Source organism: Falco naumanni, chromosome 4 (genome assembly GCF_017639655.2).
Source record: "Falco naumanni isolate bFalNau1 chromosome 4, bFalNau1.pat, whole genome shotgun sequence".
NCBI classification, from domain to species: domain Eukaryota; kingdom Metazoa; phylum Chordata; class Aves; order Falconiformes; family Falconidae; genus Falco; species Falco naumanni.
Window position 1 is genome coordinate 75,803,992 of NC_054057.1, and position 15,046 is coordinate 75,819,037.

The 15,046-nt window shown below is 45.7% G+C and overlaps 1 protein-coding gene across 10 annotated transcripts in view; it reads left to right on the top strand.

Moving 5' to 3' along the window:
• PIGQ (phosphatidylinositol glycan anchor biosynthesis class Q) overlaps positions 1-15,046 on the top strand; it is a 38,999-nt gene that overhangs the window by 8,765 nt on the left and 15,188 nt on the right. For all 10 annotated transcript variants that reach the window (XR_005827283.1, XM_040589332.1, XM_040589335.1 and 7 more), the window contains exons 3-7: positions 2,980-3,111; positions 4,310-4,430; positions 9,776-9,902; positions 10,891-11,044; positions 13,577-13,688. Coding sequence is in view for 9 of the 10 variants with exons in the window: in XM_040589332.1 (XP_040445266.1) it covers positions 2,980-3,111; positions 4,310-4,430; positions 9,776-9,902; positions 10,891-11,044; positions 13,577-13,688 (646 nt within the window). In the remaining variant the exon portion in view is untranslated. The remainder of the gene's footprint in view (positions 1-2,979; positions 3,112-4,309; positions 4,431-9,775; positions 9,903-10,890; positions 11,045-13,576; positions 13,689-15,046) is intronic.

The window sequence follows — 15,046 nt, forward strand, 5'->3', positions numbered from 1 at the left end:
CCATTGCACTTCTGAAAATCATCCTATATACTGTGTGGTAAACAAGTGGGAGCATTTATGGCAATGCATAGTCAATATGCATAGGAGTAGGAGACCACGCAAGAAGTATTTTTGGCTTTCCTCCGCAGTAACTCCTGGAGATGAGAGCTCCCATAGTACATCTTGCAACTATTATATTGAGCTTTTTGCAGTATGTTTGTATTTTTATTTAAATAAGTATGTGTATGTATTTACTTTCCAGAGAAAGCGTGTAAATGGAATAGAGGTTGTCCTCTTGGTGTTAAGTGAAAAGAGAAGAGAGTCAGCTGTAGCACAGACAAGCACGGACCTCTGAGGTGTCTTTGGGCCCATCCTGTTCAATCAAGGCGATGCATTTAGCCATTGCAGGCTGCCGTGGGTGCACGTGTTGGGGGTGCTCCTGGGGATGGGGCAGAAGAGAGCAGCAGCCTGTCCTTTCCTTTGCCCAGGGTGTCTGGTCGGTGGGTGACCCACAGGGTAGCTGCCTGTAGCTTGGGGAGCCGTGGAGCAGCAATGGATGGCAAGAGGTACACGTGGCTGGGAGAGGATGGGGAGGCTGTCAGCCCAGGGAGTGTTCAGCACAGGGCCCAGAGCCGCTGCTTTCTGCTTGAACTGGGCAGCTATTGGTGTGACCAGTAATTTTTCACCTTCAGCCGTCTGTACATAATCACACAGGTAGTGTTTCTTCTTCCCCCTGCTTTGCATTTCAAGTGCAGTTCTCTGCTTTAGCAAAGGTTTGCCACACCAGAATTTGTAAGCACTGGGCTAGGATATAATTGGAAGAGAAAACTCATCTGCACTTGTGCCTCAGTGCATCTGTGAACCCAGGTCATCGAGATCAGTGGCCAGTGCTGGTGCCCCCCGTGTCTCCCTCCCCTGCACAGTGCTCTTTCCTCCGCCACTTTAGATATCACCTCCTGACAAGTCAGCTGAGGAACAGTGCATTCATTTGTCTCTAAGGTGGGAGGCTGTAACAAAGAGCTGAGTAATTTGGAGGCCTCAAGTTAAGAATGATTCACAGTACACTGTGTATTTCAAAACCAATGTGTCTGAAATCTGTATGGGGAGGGGGAAGAGGGGACTTCAGCACTCTGTTTTTTAAGCTGAGAAACCTTACACAAAGGATGGTTGAAAGGGCTCAGGAGGAAGGGAGGAGGAAGGGGGTAGCAACCACAGTGAAGCGAGCAGGGTTTTTGAATGAGCCATACCCTTGCAATTTGTCTAAAATGTAGAAATTGCAGCTGGAGCCCCAGTCTGCCCATCCTGTGTTTTATCCAGGCCAGACCTGAAGGCACTCTGATGCTGGCCAACAGGCTGAAGTCCCCCAGATGAAATCTGGGGGGCATGGGGAAATGAAATGGGGGCTATGAAATCTGAGGAAGGCATGCACACTTTGCAGGGACATCTCCAGGCCATGTTCACTAGCCATCCAAAGAACTGTACAATTTCAAAAGCAAAGCAGGATACAAGGAATAATTTTAGCATTTGGAATGAATGTAAACTGAAGGAACATGCCAAGGCAGTAAGCAAGAGTAGGTGAAGGAAGTGACTGAAAGTGAACATAGATTCCTGGACCCTTAATAAGAAGCTTTACTTATTTTTACAGTGAAACACTGTAAAAAGAGTGAAACAACCATTGCATACGGGAAAGAAATGATCCAAATTATGTCTGCCTCAGATTTTATTCCCCACAACAAACATGGTGCTCTGTGTTGCTGTACTGTTAATGTCCATTCTCTGAGCAGCCTGCATCCCATGGTATCATTTTAGACTACACAAATCACCATTGTTCCCATCTTTATAGGTTGTGTGGTAATAAAAGTAACTCCCAAAAATAATTGAGCGTCACTTAGTGCTTTTCTTTGAGTCATAAAAAAAGAACAGTGTGAATATTTCCTCCTCTGCAAGCCTAATGTGGATGTTAACTTTGAAACCAAATTAAATGATAAATGTTCTATTATCTTCATAATGCTGGTCACCCTTGGCAAGGCAGTTGACAGACGGTGGAAATGAAGACCCTAAGAAAGAAATTTGGAATTAATAAAGAAGAAAAGGATCAAGTGGAAGAAAAAGAAAAGAGGTGGGAAATGGGACAGAAACTGCAAGGAGAAATGCAGCTGTTTGTTGCAGCAAGCTCTACCACTCTGGATTTGGAGATCTGAACGCAACTCTCTTCCGATTGCCATACTACAAAGAATGAACTTTGGTGGAACCAGACCAGCGCAGTGGTGATAGAATCCAAAATGGCTTCAAGATTCAACCATCCAACACCTCATACCATCTTTCCTGCCTTGAAAGACTGTTGTGACAGATGGAGCCCAATGTCATGGACCAAATGAACTCAATGGATTTTCAGGGGGATGGCCCGTAGACTAAGGGAGTGCTATCTGTGTGTGTATATTAAAAGACAGAAAAGGTGATGATGTGTTGGAAAGTATAGCATGACGTAAACGGTATGAATAAGGGGTGGATACCATCCTGGTTTCGGCTGGGATAGAATTAATTTTCTTTGTAGTAGTTGGTGTAGTGTTGTGTTTTGGATTTGGTGTGAGAACAACGTTGCTGACACACTGATGTTTTTAGTTCCTGCTAGGAATCCAGCTGCCTTGACTCCAGTCCTTTGGAGACTCAGAGCAGTGTGCAATCCCAGTGATGTATCCCAAAGCGGAGGGTGGAATCAGGATTGCCTTCTGGCTTCCTTGAAAGAGCAAGTGAGGCATGTGGTTTTACAGAATGGAAATGATAGGTTGGGTTGTCTGCTTTAAATGTCTCGGTCTGGAAAGGCTGCCTTAATTCTCTTAAACTTTATGAGAGTAGTTAACATCTAATATTCTTTAATGACAATACGTTGACACCGTCTCTGGTTGCACAACCTTAACTTTCCACTGAATGTTTTATGTGGAGTTTGTACGCTGGACAGCCAGTTATGCGGCAAAAGTAAATCCCTTCGTGTTTTTGCAGGGTGCTGAAGTTTTGGCCTTTGTCTTTCTTATGGAGCAAACTCTCAACTTGTGAACAGCTGGGATATCGCCTGCAGCACCTCCAGGTCATCAGCAGCAACAAGAAGGCTCAAAATGAGTCTCAGCTTATGAGGTATGGAGTACATATAAAGTCATGCATAGCTCTGCTCTAGCCCTGTCTCCTCTGGGGAACCCAAACCACAGATCTTCTGCCCGCACAGTACTGTGGGGTCCATCCTCACTGCACCATGTCATGTTGCCTTCCTCGTTCTACTCCCTGCTAGTTTGCAGATCTTTACTGTGCACTTTGTTTTTATTAATTATGCCTTTTGCCAGATACATGCCTTTTTCCCTAGCTTGGGAAAAGTGACCAGGATATTGCCCACAGAAAGCTTGTGCTGCACCCGTGTGTGTAGTGCTTTGCTATCATTACTCCCAAAAGCTCATTGTTTTCACACATGCTGCTGTTAACCAAATTCTACAATCAGTATTCAGTGCACTTTCTGTAAGAGCAGAAAAGTTTAATAATCCCCTCTTTCACCCACTTACTTGGGGACTCTTTCTTGCAGTAACGGCAGACGAAACTCCAGCAGCAGTAACAAGTCAGTGTAGCAGAAAAAGCAAACATGCAGCACAGTGAGTGGAACAGGGAGAGGCAGAGATCTGAGACAGATATTGAATGCCCTACGGCCATTACACAGCGAGTCTTGTTCTGTGTGGTTCTCTGATCCTGCAGTAATAGACTCCCAGTGAACACTTAAAATAGATTAGCAGATTTGAAGGCCAGAAGTAACTGTGATTGTTTAATCTGATTTCCTGAATAACTCACGTCATGGAATTTCATTCAGAAACTCTAGCAGTGAAGGGGCAGTTCATCAGCCCTTCTGGGTGTGTGTATGTACCCAGAAACACTTATTTTAAATTACGATGACTAGTGGTTCAACTAAAGTATACCTCTTGGAAAGCCAACTGATCTCAGTGTGGATGCTCCAAGTGCTGGTGCCCTTAGTATTGGTAAATCCCCCCCAATTATATGTGTACTACAGACTTTGTCTAACATTCCTCTTTGTAGCTTCAGTCCCGCTGTTCACTCCCCTTACTAAAAAAGGTTTTGTGGTGTGGCAGGCGCTGAGTGGCTCTGTGTTTGGCCACAGAAGTAGCAGCACACCAGTGAAAGTCAAAAGATCTCTGTACTGTGCCTCTTCAGTAAATTGTCCTGGTTCCCTGGGACATTAAAGATGCTATGTAAATGAGGTCAACAATTGCCATTGAAACATTAAACAATGTCCTTCCTTTTTGTCTAACACTGTTTCTCTTTATCCTGCATGTAGGAAAGCCAACATCTTTGTCTCTCTGCTGATTGATGTGGCTCTGGGGATACTGCTGATGTCCTGGCTGTACAGAAAGAACCGAATTGGTCACCTTGCTGACACCCTCATCCCCGTGGCCGATGTAAGTCTGGCCAAAGTCATTTCTCTTTCACCTGCTGTGGGTACTGACCAGCTCTTGGTGCCTCGGGTTGTAAGGAGGCAATGCCTTATACAAGGTGTTCAGAGAGAGTCCTGTCTGAAGTCATGCAAATGAGGTCTCCTCAAGAACAGTGAAATCTTCAAATCGAGCCTGCTGAGGCTGCTCAAAAGGAACATGGCTCTGCTTTGCATGTGCAGTGAATAGTAATTAGACGTTTACCAGAGGGCTGCTCCAGTCCTAGAGTAACAATTATGGCTTGGACAGAGCTCTGCAGCTGCAGATTGAGTGGTTATCAAGCCAGAATACTTTTATTCTGGAGTCGACAGGAAATGTTCTCAAGTTGTTGCTATATGGGGCATTTGGGGTGTGGGGGGAAAAGCTGTAACCTGGGTTGAATCTGATAAATTGCTGAAAGTCAAACTTGATAAGCAGTGCAGCTGTGTTTGTGAAAAGGAAGTTTGTGGGGAAGTCCAAAGGCATTAGCTAGTCAGGATGTAAACACCTGAAATCCTCTCCAAGAGCTCTGCTGTACAGATGGTAAACTAGGAAAACTTGCTGCCTCCTGTGATTTTCTCAAACATAACTCCACTTGCCCACTAAGATCTCTTGACATCAACTTAAATTCATGAAGAACAAGTATGACTTATACTGTCCTGCTTTTCTGGTGGTTCATTTTAGGCGCAGTGCTCCAATATATCTGTTTAGTGGCAGTAAGGAACATGTAATGTACTTCACAGGCTGGAGTTAATCTGAAGTTAGCTTGGTTTTAAGAGTTTCTGTGTCCTGGAAAGAAATGTGCAGCCAACGTTGAGCGCTGCCGTGCAGCTGCACAGCCTAATCCTTTCTCTGCCCACTTTCCTTTCATTTCTAGGAGGGAAGGTGGATCTTTCCCTTGGTTTCTAGCAGCTGGAGAACATCCTGTCTTTGCTCTTTCTCCAGCTTCTTGGTTGGGAGGAATTTTATTCTGATTAGAGAATTCCAGCAGGAGTTTACTTCTCCTACTTATGCTGTCTTTCTTGGGAAGAGCTCACATTTCCTTTGACGGTCATCTGCTTGGTCCATGTCTAATCTTTTAACTGTTACAAGCTATAGGTCTCTGATCATTCTTGTATGCTGCACTTTCAGAAAGCATATGGAGTGCCCAGCACAGCAATAATCATGATCCACGGCTATTTTTGTTATTTTTCATAGTAAAACTTTTAAGGATTGGTGCAGACAGCAGTGGGGTAGAAAGGACCACAATTCTTGCAATACATTTGCTCTTGTATTTGAGCTATGCACTAAAATTTTTTTTCTAAGTCGTATTCTCTCTTACAGATATTTTAGCTGGAGAAGTTTAAGTTCTCTAGAGCTCTCCCTATGGGATTACTTAAGTGTCCAGCTCTTAGAAATCTGATTTCTTAACAAGTCTGCAAGGAAGTGGCTTTTGGCTGCGTTCCTGTTTGCACAGGTGGCTCCAGGAGGGGTTCCATCTGCCCAGTGTCTTTGGCAGATGGACGCTCTCCGTGCTCAAGGTGTATCCAATCCCAGCACCTGTCCTGGATAGGCTTGCTCCTGAGACTTGGTCGTTCATTCCTCTTTCAGTAATTTAGCTCATCTGTCACTCAACTTAGGCGTCATAGTGTCAGTTATTTTCACCATGTCTCCTACATGTGCAGACTTCATTACCTTGCTATCTCCAAGAACTGTTTACTTACTTTCCTGGAAGTGCTAACTCCTCCGTATGTGGGTGGCCTGGCAGTCAGTCAGTGCCTTTCTTCTCTGCTTCTCCAAGCTTATCAGTTCAGGCCACATTGACATCTTACTTTCCAGCCTTACTTTCTTCTTTCAAGTATATTAGATTGTGGACATAAAATCATTTGGAGTTGTCCTTTTACTGCCTTCGGTGGTCATTGATTTATATGCATTATGTGCAGGCCTTAAAAAATGCAGATCTGAGTGATCCCAAAATATACCAATGACTTCAGCATGTGGCGTGCAAGCCAGCGCCACTTCTTTTCCAGTATGACAGCAAAAGCTCCCCTTAGCCATTCAGCAGTAGGTTTCCTCTTTGCTGCTGAGTGTCCATCTGGTATGCATTATTCCCATCACTTGGGCTTTCTCAAGTGCATTTGTGTTGCCAAGTTCAGTAACGCAAACTTTCCCATGTGCAGAATGAGTTACTTTTCCTTTCCCGATGCTCCTTGCTGTTCTGCTTTTTATATATGTGCCCCAGATCTGATGATGGCATTGACCTTACTTCTCTGTGTCTGTTAGTAAATAGAACATGATATGTATTACAATAAGTTTATTATATATTGTAGGGTTATATACATAACCTTATTTTAACCTTATTGATTTGATTTATTTTAATATCGACAGACTAGCCTTATATAATGTATAACTTTATTGGTTTGATTGATTTTAGTAATGACAAAATCGTAGCTGTGTGGGGACTGGATACAGTGCTCATCTTTTTTCCTAGCAAATATCTCTCTGGAAATAAGCAGATGCAGGTAGCTTGTTTGGGCTCTCAGCAACTGCCAGGGTCACTAGCTCAGGCTGCTGACGTGAGGATCGAGCCATGTTCCCTAGCCATCATTCGTCATCCCCTGATATAATGGTTCTCAAATCAGCACTTAGCTAGCAATTGTTGATGATGCACAAGACACCGTTGACTGCAGCTCCCACTTTCACAGCTTGATGAGCTGCACTGCGCTGACTGTAATAACAAGTTGCTTTTGTCAGTAAATGAGGCAGATGTGATTCAGAGACACCTAGGGAGTAACTGGCAAGTAGCTATGTGCAGTATGAAGGACTGATTTCTGGAGCAGGCTTTCGAATCCAAGAAATGGAAAATATGAATAATCTCTCCATAGGTGCCCTCACAGCTCCTACCCTCCTCTTTCCTTTCAATCCCACTAGGCTTCCCAATGGTTGTCCTTTAGTTTGCCTTCCACAAGACAGCCTTCTTTCAGAAATACCTGATTCAAGGTGCTACGTTTGTCTTTCACCTCTTTCATCCTTGCTGATGTCTCTTTTTCTTAAGCTGTAATCTCTCTGAAACAGTTAAATATTTATCATAGATCGTGCCTCCAAAAATGTTACTGGGACTTGGAGATAATTGGACGTAAATTCCTATTCAATCACATTCTGCTAATCCATAAGCACAACAAGCAGAGAGGTCACTTCCTGGAAAATATTCTTAGATGACATTTTGTAAAATAGTATAACTTATAGCCCCAAACGCCTGCACCAGACACAGGGCAGATGTGTCTGGCAGGGAGTGCTTTGACTCTGCTTGCTGACTTGCACTAGATGCTCCGCTCAGGATGTTTGCAGTGAGCTTCCCGGTGCCCACCTGCAGTGTGCTGTGTGTCCTCCTCCATCAATGCCACATCACCATTAGACCCTCTGCATATGGAGACTAGAAAGAAAGAAAGAAACCAGTAAGGAAAATATTTCCACAGCGATCTCATCTAAACCATGTTAGCTTTAGTCTCCAGTCTGGCCGTGTCCTCACGACCCTTTATGAAACATTTTCATTTCGCTTTTATCTTATTTATTAATACTGGCCACATTCGGTATTCATGACTGCAACAGGAGAATTGGACTCCCAGTCACCTTGCTATTGAACAGTCCTAAAATATCTGGCTGGAAAACAACCTGCAAGGTTATGCCTTAGAACTATATTTTGAAATGCCTTGCCCAGCTAAATAACAGCAAGCTAGGGCACCTTCCCAGAGCTGCGTGTCCCTGTCAGAATTCAGTAGCAGCTCTGGGACTGGCAGCCTCCAGAAGTATTCAGTGCTGAAAAACAGCCTTGCTGAAGGACTGCTTTCAAGCATTTAAATATTTCATTAAAATCCCCAAATGCTTTTTCTAAGGTACCAGTCCAACACTTTAAATATTAAAACCAGTCTATTTATAAAGGAGCTAACACTTCTCAGCCACAGAGGTAAGATCCATGGCTTCAAATCGGTTCTGACTTGCAGTGAGACAGAGGGAAAATGAAGGAAATGAAAGAGCAATCCTTTTGGATAAGTTGAAGATGGAGCCATTAATTTTGCCACTACACTAAAAGTAAATGTTTACAAACTCATCTTGCAAGGATCCTCTTGGTTAATAAATAAAATGGATTCGTTCCTTGGAAATAATTTCCCCTTAGGGAGATTATCCATATGAGTGAGGGGGAAAGTAGGCTACAGTGCATCAGCTCTTCATTCTTCTACGTGGGCACAATTTGCAGTGCAGTTTGCTTGCATGGACCTGGCCAAGAGGGATTTTCAGAGGCAGAAGGCTTTTACTCACAATCTCCGTTCATGTAGGACAGTGTGAGAGGTCACTTCTTCCATGTATGTTCCCCACCTCTTTGTTGGAGGTTACCATTCTCAGCTGCCTCAGTTCAGTCTGGTAAATGGACTTCACTGCTGGTTTCAGCTCGGGTGAGTAGGTCAGGTGCAAACTACTGAGGAGCAAAGCCACACCATCTTTTGCCCTTGTTGGCTGCAGGGAGGACCTCTGGCAGAGTAGTGGGGTAGAGACAGAAAGTCAGTAAATAATGTCAGCCTGGGATTAAATCACCAGAAATTGTGAGTCAAAGCCCTTAATGATTTGGGGATGAGCTCCATTAGTCTTTTCTCTTAATAATTCAGATGGCTTCTTTTTGACTGGGATCTCTCCGCAAACCCTGCAGAGAGACACGATGGTGGTAGGCAAGGTCAGTGCTACACAGCACGGTTACCTTGCCAAGTACACCACAGCATATCAAGAAAGTTTGTTCATGTATGAACTACATTTTTATAATTGTGTTATTTATATAATGGTGTTTTCCACACTGCTGTAAACACATACAGGTTATTTGTTTGTAAAAATTCACTTTTTGTGCCCATGAGTGCACTGCCATCTTCCCCCTTTTAAAATCCTGGCAGCCTTCCCCATAGTTAGATTACTTGCTCAGTTTTGGCTTTTCAGTCAACTGTCTAAAGAAGTTGATTTGTGCACCAGCATTTGCCATTTATTTCAAGGGCTCTCATTGCACCAAGGAGTCATACGGTGCAAGTCTGCCAGGGCTGGCCACAATCAAACACTAGGGTTCTGTTCCCAGCACTGAGACCACTTAAGCAGTTCAGCTTCCTCAGCTTTGGATTCACTAAAGAGTCAATAAAGGTGCGTTTCTGATTTAACTAGGTGTCTGTAAAGTAGTTGTTTGGACTTTTTTTTTTTTCCCCATTAGATTGAAGGGTGTGTTAAGAATACTTTGGGGGGGCAGCACGTACAGTGCACAGGACCCGTTCTGTGCAGTCGCAGTCTTTTAACTCAGGTGTCTTGCTTCCATGTGTTTGTAGAACGTAGCTGAAGAGCTCCAAGACCTGCTCCAGTGGCTAATGGGAGCGCCAGCTGGACTGAAAATGAACCGAGCTTTGGATCAGGTTTTGGGCCGCTTCTTCCTTTACCACATCCATCTTTGGATTAGTAAGTGCAATTGTTTAATTTCTCAGCCTCCCTTTTCATTTCTTTCCTCCCGAGTGTTTAATGTTTGCCTAGAGGTGAATAATGAATCAAAATGCATTACTACAAGTACAAACTTGTCTGTGAGTCTTCCTGCTGTGGGAACTCAAGCCCACATGAGGAAGTCATGCATATTAAATAAAGTATTGATGCTTTGCAAGAAGTGCAAATCACAGCAGAGCTTACTTGCTTGATGCCATTAGTGGTGGGTGTCCAAGGGAAGGCTTTAGGTGTTACGTAGGGTTTCATAGTCTTTCCATGTAAGAGGCAGCTGACAGGATAGGGATGAGAAGCATGCTCTCGGGATGCAAATCCCAACCCTGTCCTATCGCTGACTTCAGTTCAGTGCAATTTTTTACTTCAAGTCCCTCCTTGAAATAACACACCCCTGCTGTCCTTGATAAGTGTCTTGATGAAGGAGTACAGTCATGATGGACATCCTTAGTTATTATACTGATTTACTTTGCTCACCAATTAAGTTTGGTCTTGTTTCTGTGACTTTGCTCCGCTGTAGTGATGAAAGAGGCTGTTTGCCTCCACACTTTTTATTTTACAAAAGCCATGAGGGGTGGCTTTTGTGGGAACAGCAAGAAAAGAAAAAGAAAAAAGTTGCAGTAAAGGTTGAGGTGTGCAGCTAAAAGTGTAATTAGGAACTTGGGCACAAATCTAGAAAAGCAAATCACATGCGAAGCGAGATGACTGCTCTGTTCAAACTAAGCATGTCCCCCGCTTCCTCCCAGAGCTGCTACACCTGCACAGAAACCTGGGGTGAAAGAGAATTTTTGCCCTCCTAAACAGAAGATGGCATCTAAAGGAATTTTCCAGTTTTACTTCCATGTTTCGGGGGCTATGATTTCTGGAGCAATGTTCTAGGGTGGGGCGAATCAGTCTTTTGAAAGTGTTAAGGGGAAGGTGCCTCGGTCAAATACTGACACTCTGCAATGTCCACTAGGCTACATTCACCTGATGTCCCCTTTCATTGAGATGATCCTTTGGTATGTCGGTCTGTCAGCTTGTCTGGGCCTGACCATGGCTCTCTGCATCCTCTCTGACATCATTGCACTTCTGACCTTCCACATCTACTGCTTCTATGTCTACGGAGCCAGGTGGGTTTAGCTTTCTAGGCTGTGTCTTGGGTATGTTTGGGGGGAAGGGCCACTGAACACTCAGGCCATGTCTTTAATTCGTGGAGCATTCAATCCTGGTGTAGTTCTCTTGAATTCACAGTTTAGCCAGCAATTAATTTATTGCATTCTTTCATGCATGTAGAAGTGATGGCCACAGCAGTACAAGCAACCTATCTTTCAGTTCTCCTGCATTAAAGTATTTATTTATTGTGGTAGTGACCTGGAAAAATAAAACTACATGACAGGCAGGGGACGAGAAAGCAGTTCACCCCATCCCTTTGTTTCAACCTTATAGTACTCTTTTCAGTTGCCCTCTGTCCTGTAGTTTTGAGGGGAAGTGGAGGAAAGGGGAGCCCTTGTACTTCTGGAGAAGCCCCAAAGCCCCTGCCTCTGCCCTGCGTCAGAGGTTCTTGTCTGCATCGTGGAGTGCAGGTGCAGGTTTGGGGTTACCGCATGGTTCTGACACGATCCTGGTGCCATTGTCTGGACCTAGTGGAGAGCCCCATTGCCTGAGAGCTGGGCAGAGGCTCTGAGGGAGTGTGTGGGTGTGCAGGGGGCTTTGGCGCATGTCCAGGGCATGTCAGAGTTGCTGTGCAAATGATGCCCACCAATGTGTTCTGTTCCTGCCCTCCACTAACACATGCTGCAGCAAGGAGTCACACCGGCCACTGGAAAATATCTGCTCTTGCAAGGAGATGAGAGACAACCTAACAAATGAAGGAACTTTTGGCTTATAAAGTACAGAATGGTCATCGTTCCTCCCCAGGCTGTGAGCAGAGGGCTTTACATTGCAAACAACAGAACAGTAGAACTTTAGTTATGGGTAGTTTAGGGAACGGTTAGAAATATTGAGATAAATCTATGAATTCGGTCTGTTGTGAGCATAGGCCTTATACCCAAAATCAGTAATGGGGAGTCTTTTCCCAACACCTAATTACTGGAATTTCTGTTCTGGTCTGTGGGGAATGGCCTTGCTCCTTCTAATTGTGCAGAGACTGGAAATAGGAAAAACATTTTCTCAGCTGATTGCTTTTCCCTTGTGAGCTGCAGGGAGTCAGTCTACCTGTCTCAGCTGGTGGTTAGAAGTACAGAGCAGCTATAGTGTTATCTTGCCAGTGGCACCAAAGTGCCCCTGCTGTGCCAGAATCCCCCTGTGGAGAGTCAGGAAGGGATAGCTGTCACCCACATCAACATAGCCACCACAACACCTTGTGTTCCTGCAGCTGGGGGAAGAGTTTGCTGGTTCAGGTGCTGTTGAAGCCTGAGATCCCCTTCTGAAACAAACCGCACAGTGAAACGAGAGCGGGCATGTGTGTGCAGGCAGCCGGGGAAGGTGGGGCAGGTGCTACATCAGGAACACCATCGCTTGGTGTCATGTCAGGGTGTGTGTGGGAGTGTGTGGTCTTAGTCAGAACCGTGGGGCAAGTGTGTACCAGCAACCTGGACGAGTTGTCCAGGGCACCCTCCTACCTAGGAGTTAGTGCACTGAGCTGTGCCTGCCAGTCTGGGGACACCCTGCCAGTTTTTTGAAGCAGTTGCTCTTCCTCAAACCACATTATTCTTTTGGATAAGACTCCTTGCCTCTGTTTTCACAACACTGCCTTGAAATCTGAGCAGTCTCCACACCCTAACTAGGCTGGTTAACCAGTCTGGCTTTTGTAGATCAGGCTTTCTCAGGCTCTGTTCTGCGCCACAGATTGCCTGTGTCCCCTTTCTTTACATCCCTGTGTGCTGGACACTGCTGCCCAGGGCTCATTGTGCCTCCATCCCAGGGGCTCTTGCTTCCTCACCCTTATTCTATAGCTGTGTCTGTTCCCCACCCCTTATCACCCCAAGCTTCTCTCACCATTGCCATTTTTCTGGGAGGGAAGTAGCTCCAAGTGTCATTGCATCAAGTTATGAAAGTCCAAGGAAAGGATGCAGTAGGGGCCACCAGCCATTTCGTTGATCTCTTCCCCCACTCTTCAGAATGTTGGAAGCTGTGGCCTACTAACGAAGGTGCAGGGGCTCCAGTCCCCCCCCTTGTTTCTCTGTGCTGAGGAGGCAAAGCTGAATTGCATTGCCTCAGGTGTGAGGGGTAAGACCTTGGCCGCTGCTGCGTGGAAGGGCTGTGCGGTCAGGGGAACAGGGCAGGTCTGAACTGAAGAGGCAGAGCCGAGCTCGGGGCAATAAGCTTGCTGCTGCTTTTGCTGTAGGGAAGGTGGTGGCATGGAGCTGGCAATCGGTGCTGCTCATAGGGGACACCCTATCAGGAGCCTTGCCGCAGCCCTGGCCCACGGCATGGCCACTGCCCACCAGTGGCCCAGAGCTGTGTGCGGTAGCCTCCTTTGCCCGTGCCAGGGGCCAGCCCAAATACAAGACTGAGCAATTGGTATTTTTTCTGCATCGTTCTCAAGTTGATTTCTTTTGTCACTCTGAGCGAGTGGGTGCAGGGGTGTAATGCTGACAGCTGTTTTGTGTTGAAGCTTGGGAGCTCGCAGCTCTGACGCACAGCATCTTCTCTTCACTCAGGCTCTACTGCCTGAAGATTTATGGCCTGTCATCTCTCTGGCGCTTGTTCCGTGGGAAGAAGTGGAACGTCCTCCGGCAGCGGGTGGATTCCTGCTCCTATGACTTGGACCAGGTAGTACTGTATGCCAGGGGCTTGCCACAGGACGCTGCCCATGGGCACTACAATCCTACTCTGCTTTAGCCAAGAGTAAGAGAGAAGCCACGGGAGGCTTTGCAGTACCCAGAACAAACGCATGCTCCAGCACTCTGTGTCTGTGGCTCTTAGAACCGAATGCTTGGACTCTGCTGCTCTGCGGCACCCCTTCACTTCTCTGCATGCTCTGCTGAGCACCTGCAAGGCGCCCTGGTGAACTGCAGTGGGTGCTGCAGGTGCTCGCAGCTCCTGGAGCATGGGAGTGGGTATGGGGGGAGGAAGGCAGTTTAAAGAGTGGTGCCCAGCAGTGTTGCCACAGTAACAGACGTGCCAGCGTTTCTATTAAAAGGCCCTGTTTCATTCAGGTTCTGCTGGAGCCTGGCCCACACATTCTCTCTCAAGCAGCAGAGGCAGGTTTTTTGTCAAATGCTGTAAGCTCTTTTTAATTTCTGAAATGCCAAGCGAAAAGTTCGGCAGAGCCTGAACTGCTCCACGCTGGTGGTAGCAAACATGACTAAAATAATATGACAATATTTGGTAACTTCCAGGGCCAGTGCCTCTCTCTCTCCATTACAGCAGATAACCTTGAGCTTCTTACACCACAGTGGAGGAGCTATTTTTCTGTTTCTTTAGTGATTAAAAGCCTCTGTGCCAGGAAGAGGGTTTGCATCAGGGCTTGGTCCCTGTGTACATTGAGGAGAATTGGTTTGGCACTTCAGGCTTCATCCTGCTGCTCTGGAGGCCAGTGGGAATTAGGTAGTTGGCCTGGGAGGGAATAGACATTCAAAGCAGACCTTAAAAGACTTTTGGAGATGTTAAGCAACTGCAGTAGAGTGACAGAGGAGGGAAGAAACAACTGCTGTGAAGAGAATGGATTGGGTTATGATCTATTTCAGGTTACATACATAAAACTGGGATGTTGATCCACCTCTGTGACATGGCTGTCTGTGTTATTTTCTTTCATAATATACCGTGGCCATGATCTCTTTTTTGCAGAAATGGCAGTGCCCTGTGTTCCTGTGGCCTCTCTGTTTTGGAAGCAGTGACTGAAAATTGTAGAGTCAGGTCCTTGTTTGTCATAAATCTGCATTTCTCCCAGTTGGAATTAGTCAGACTTAGGCCAGCTGGGCCGGCCCAGAATAAAAATAACTTTTTCTGTGGGCAGTGGAGCTAATGACACCTGCTTTCCTATGGATTTTTCTCCTTCATCCTCTGAATATTGCTCCCCCCACGCCAGTGACTCCAGCTTCTTTCTCTCTCCTGGTTTCCCACTGAGCAAGAGGCAGAAGTCCTGTGGCTGGACCGACCAGCCAGCTGCTACCGCTGGGAATGTTTAT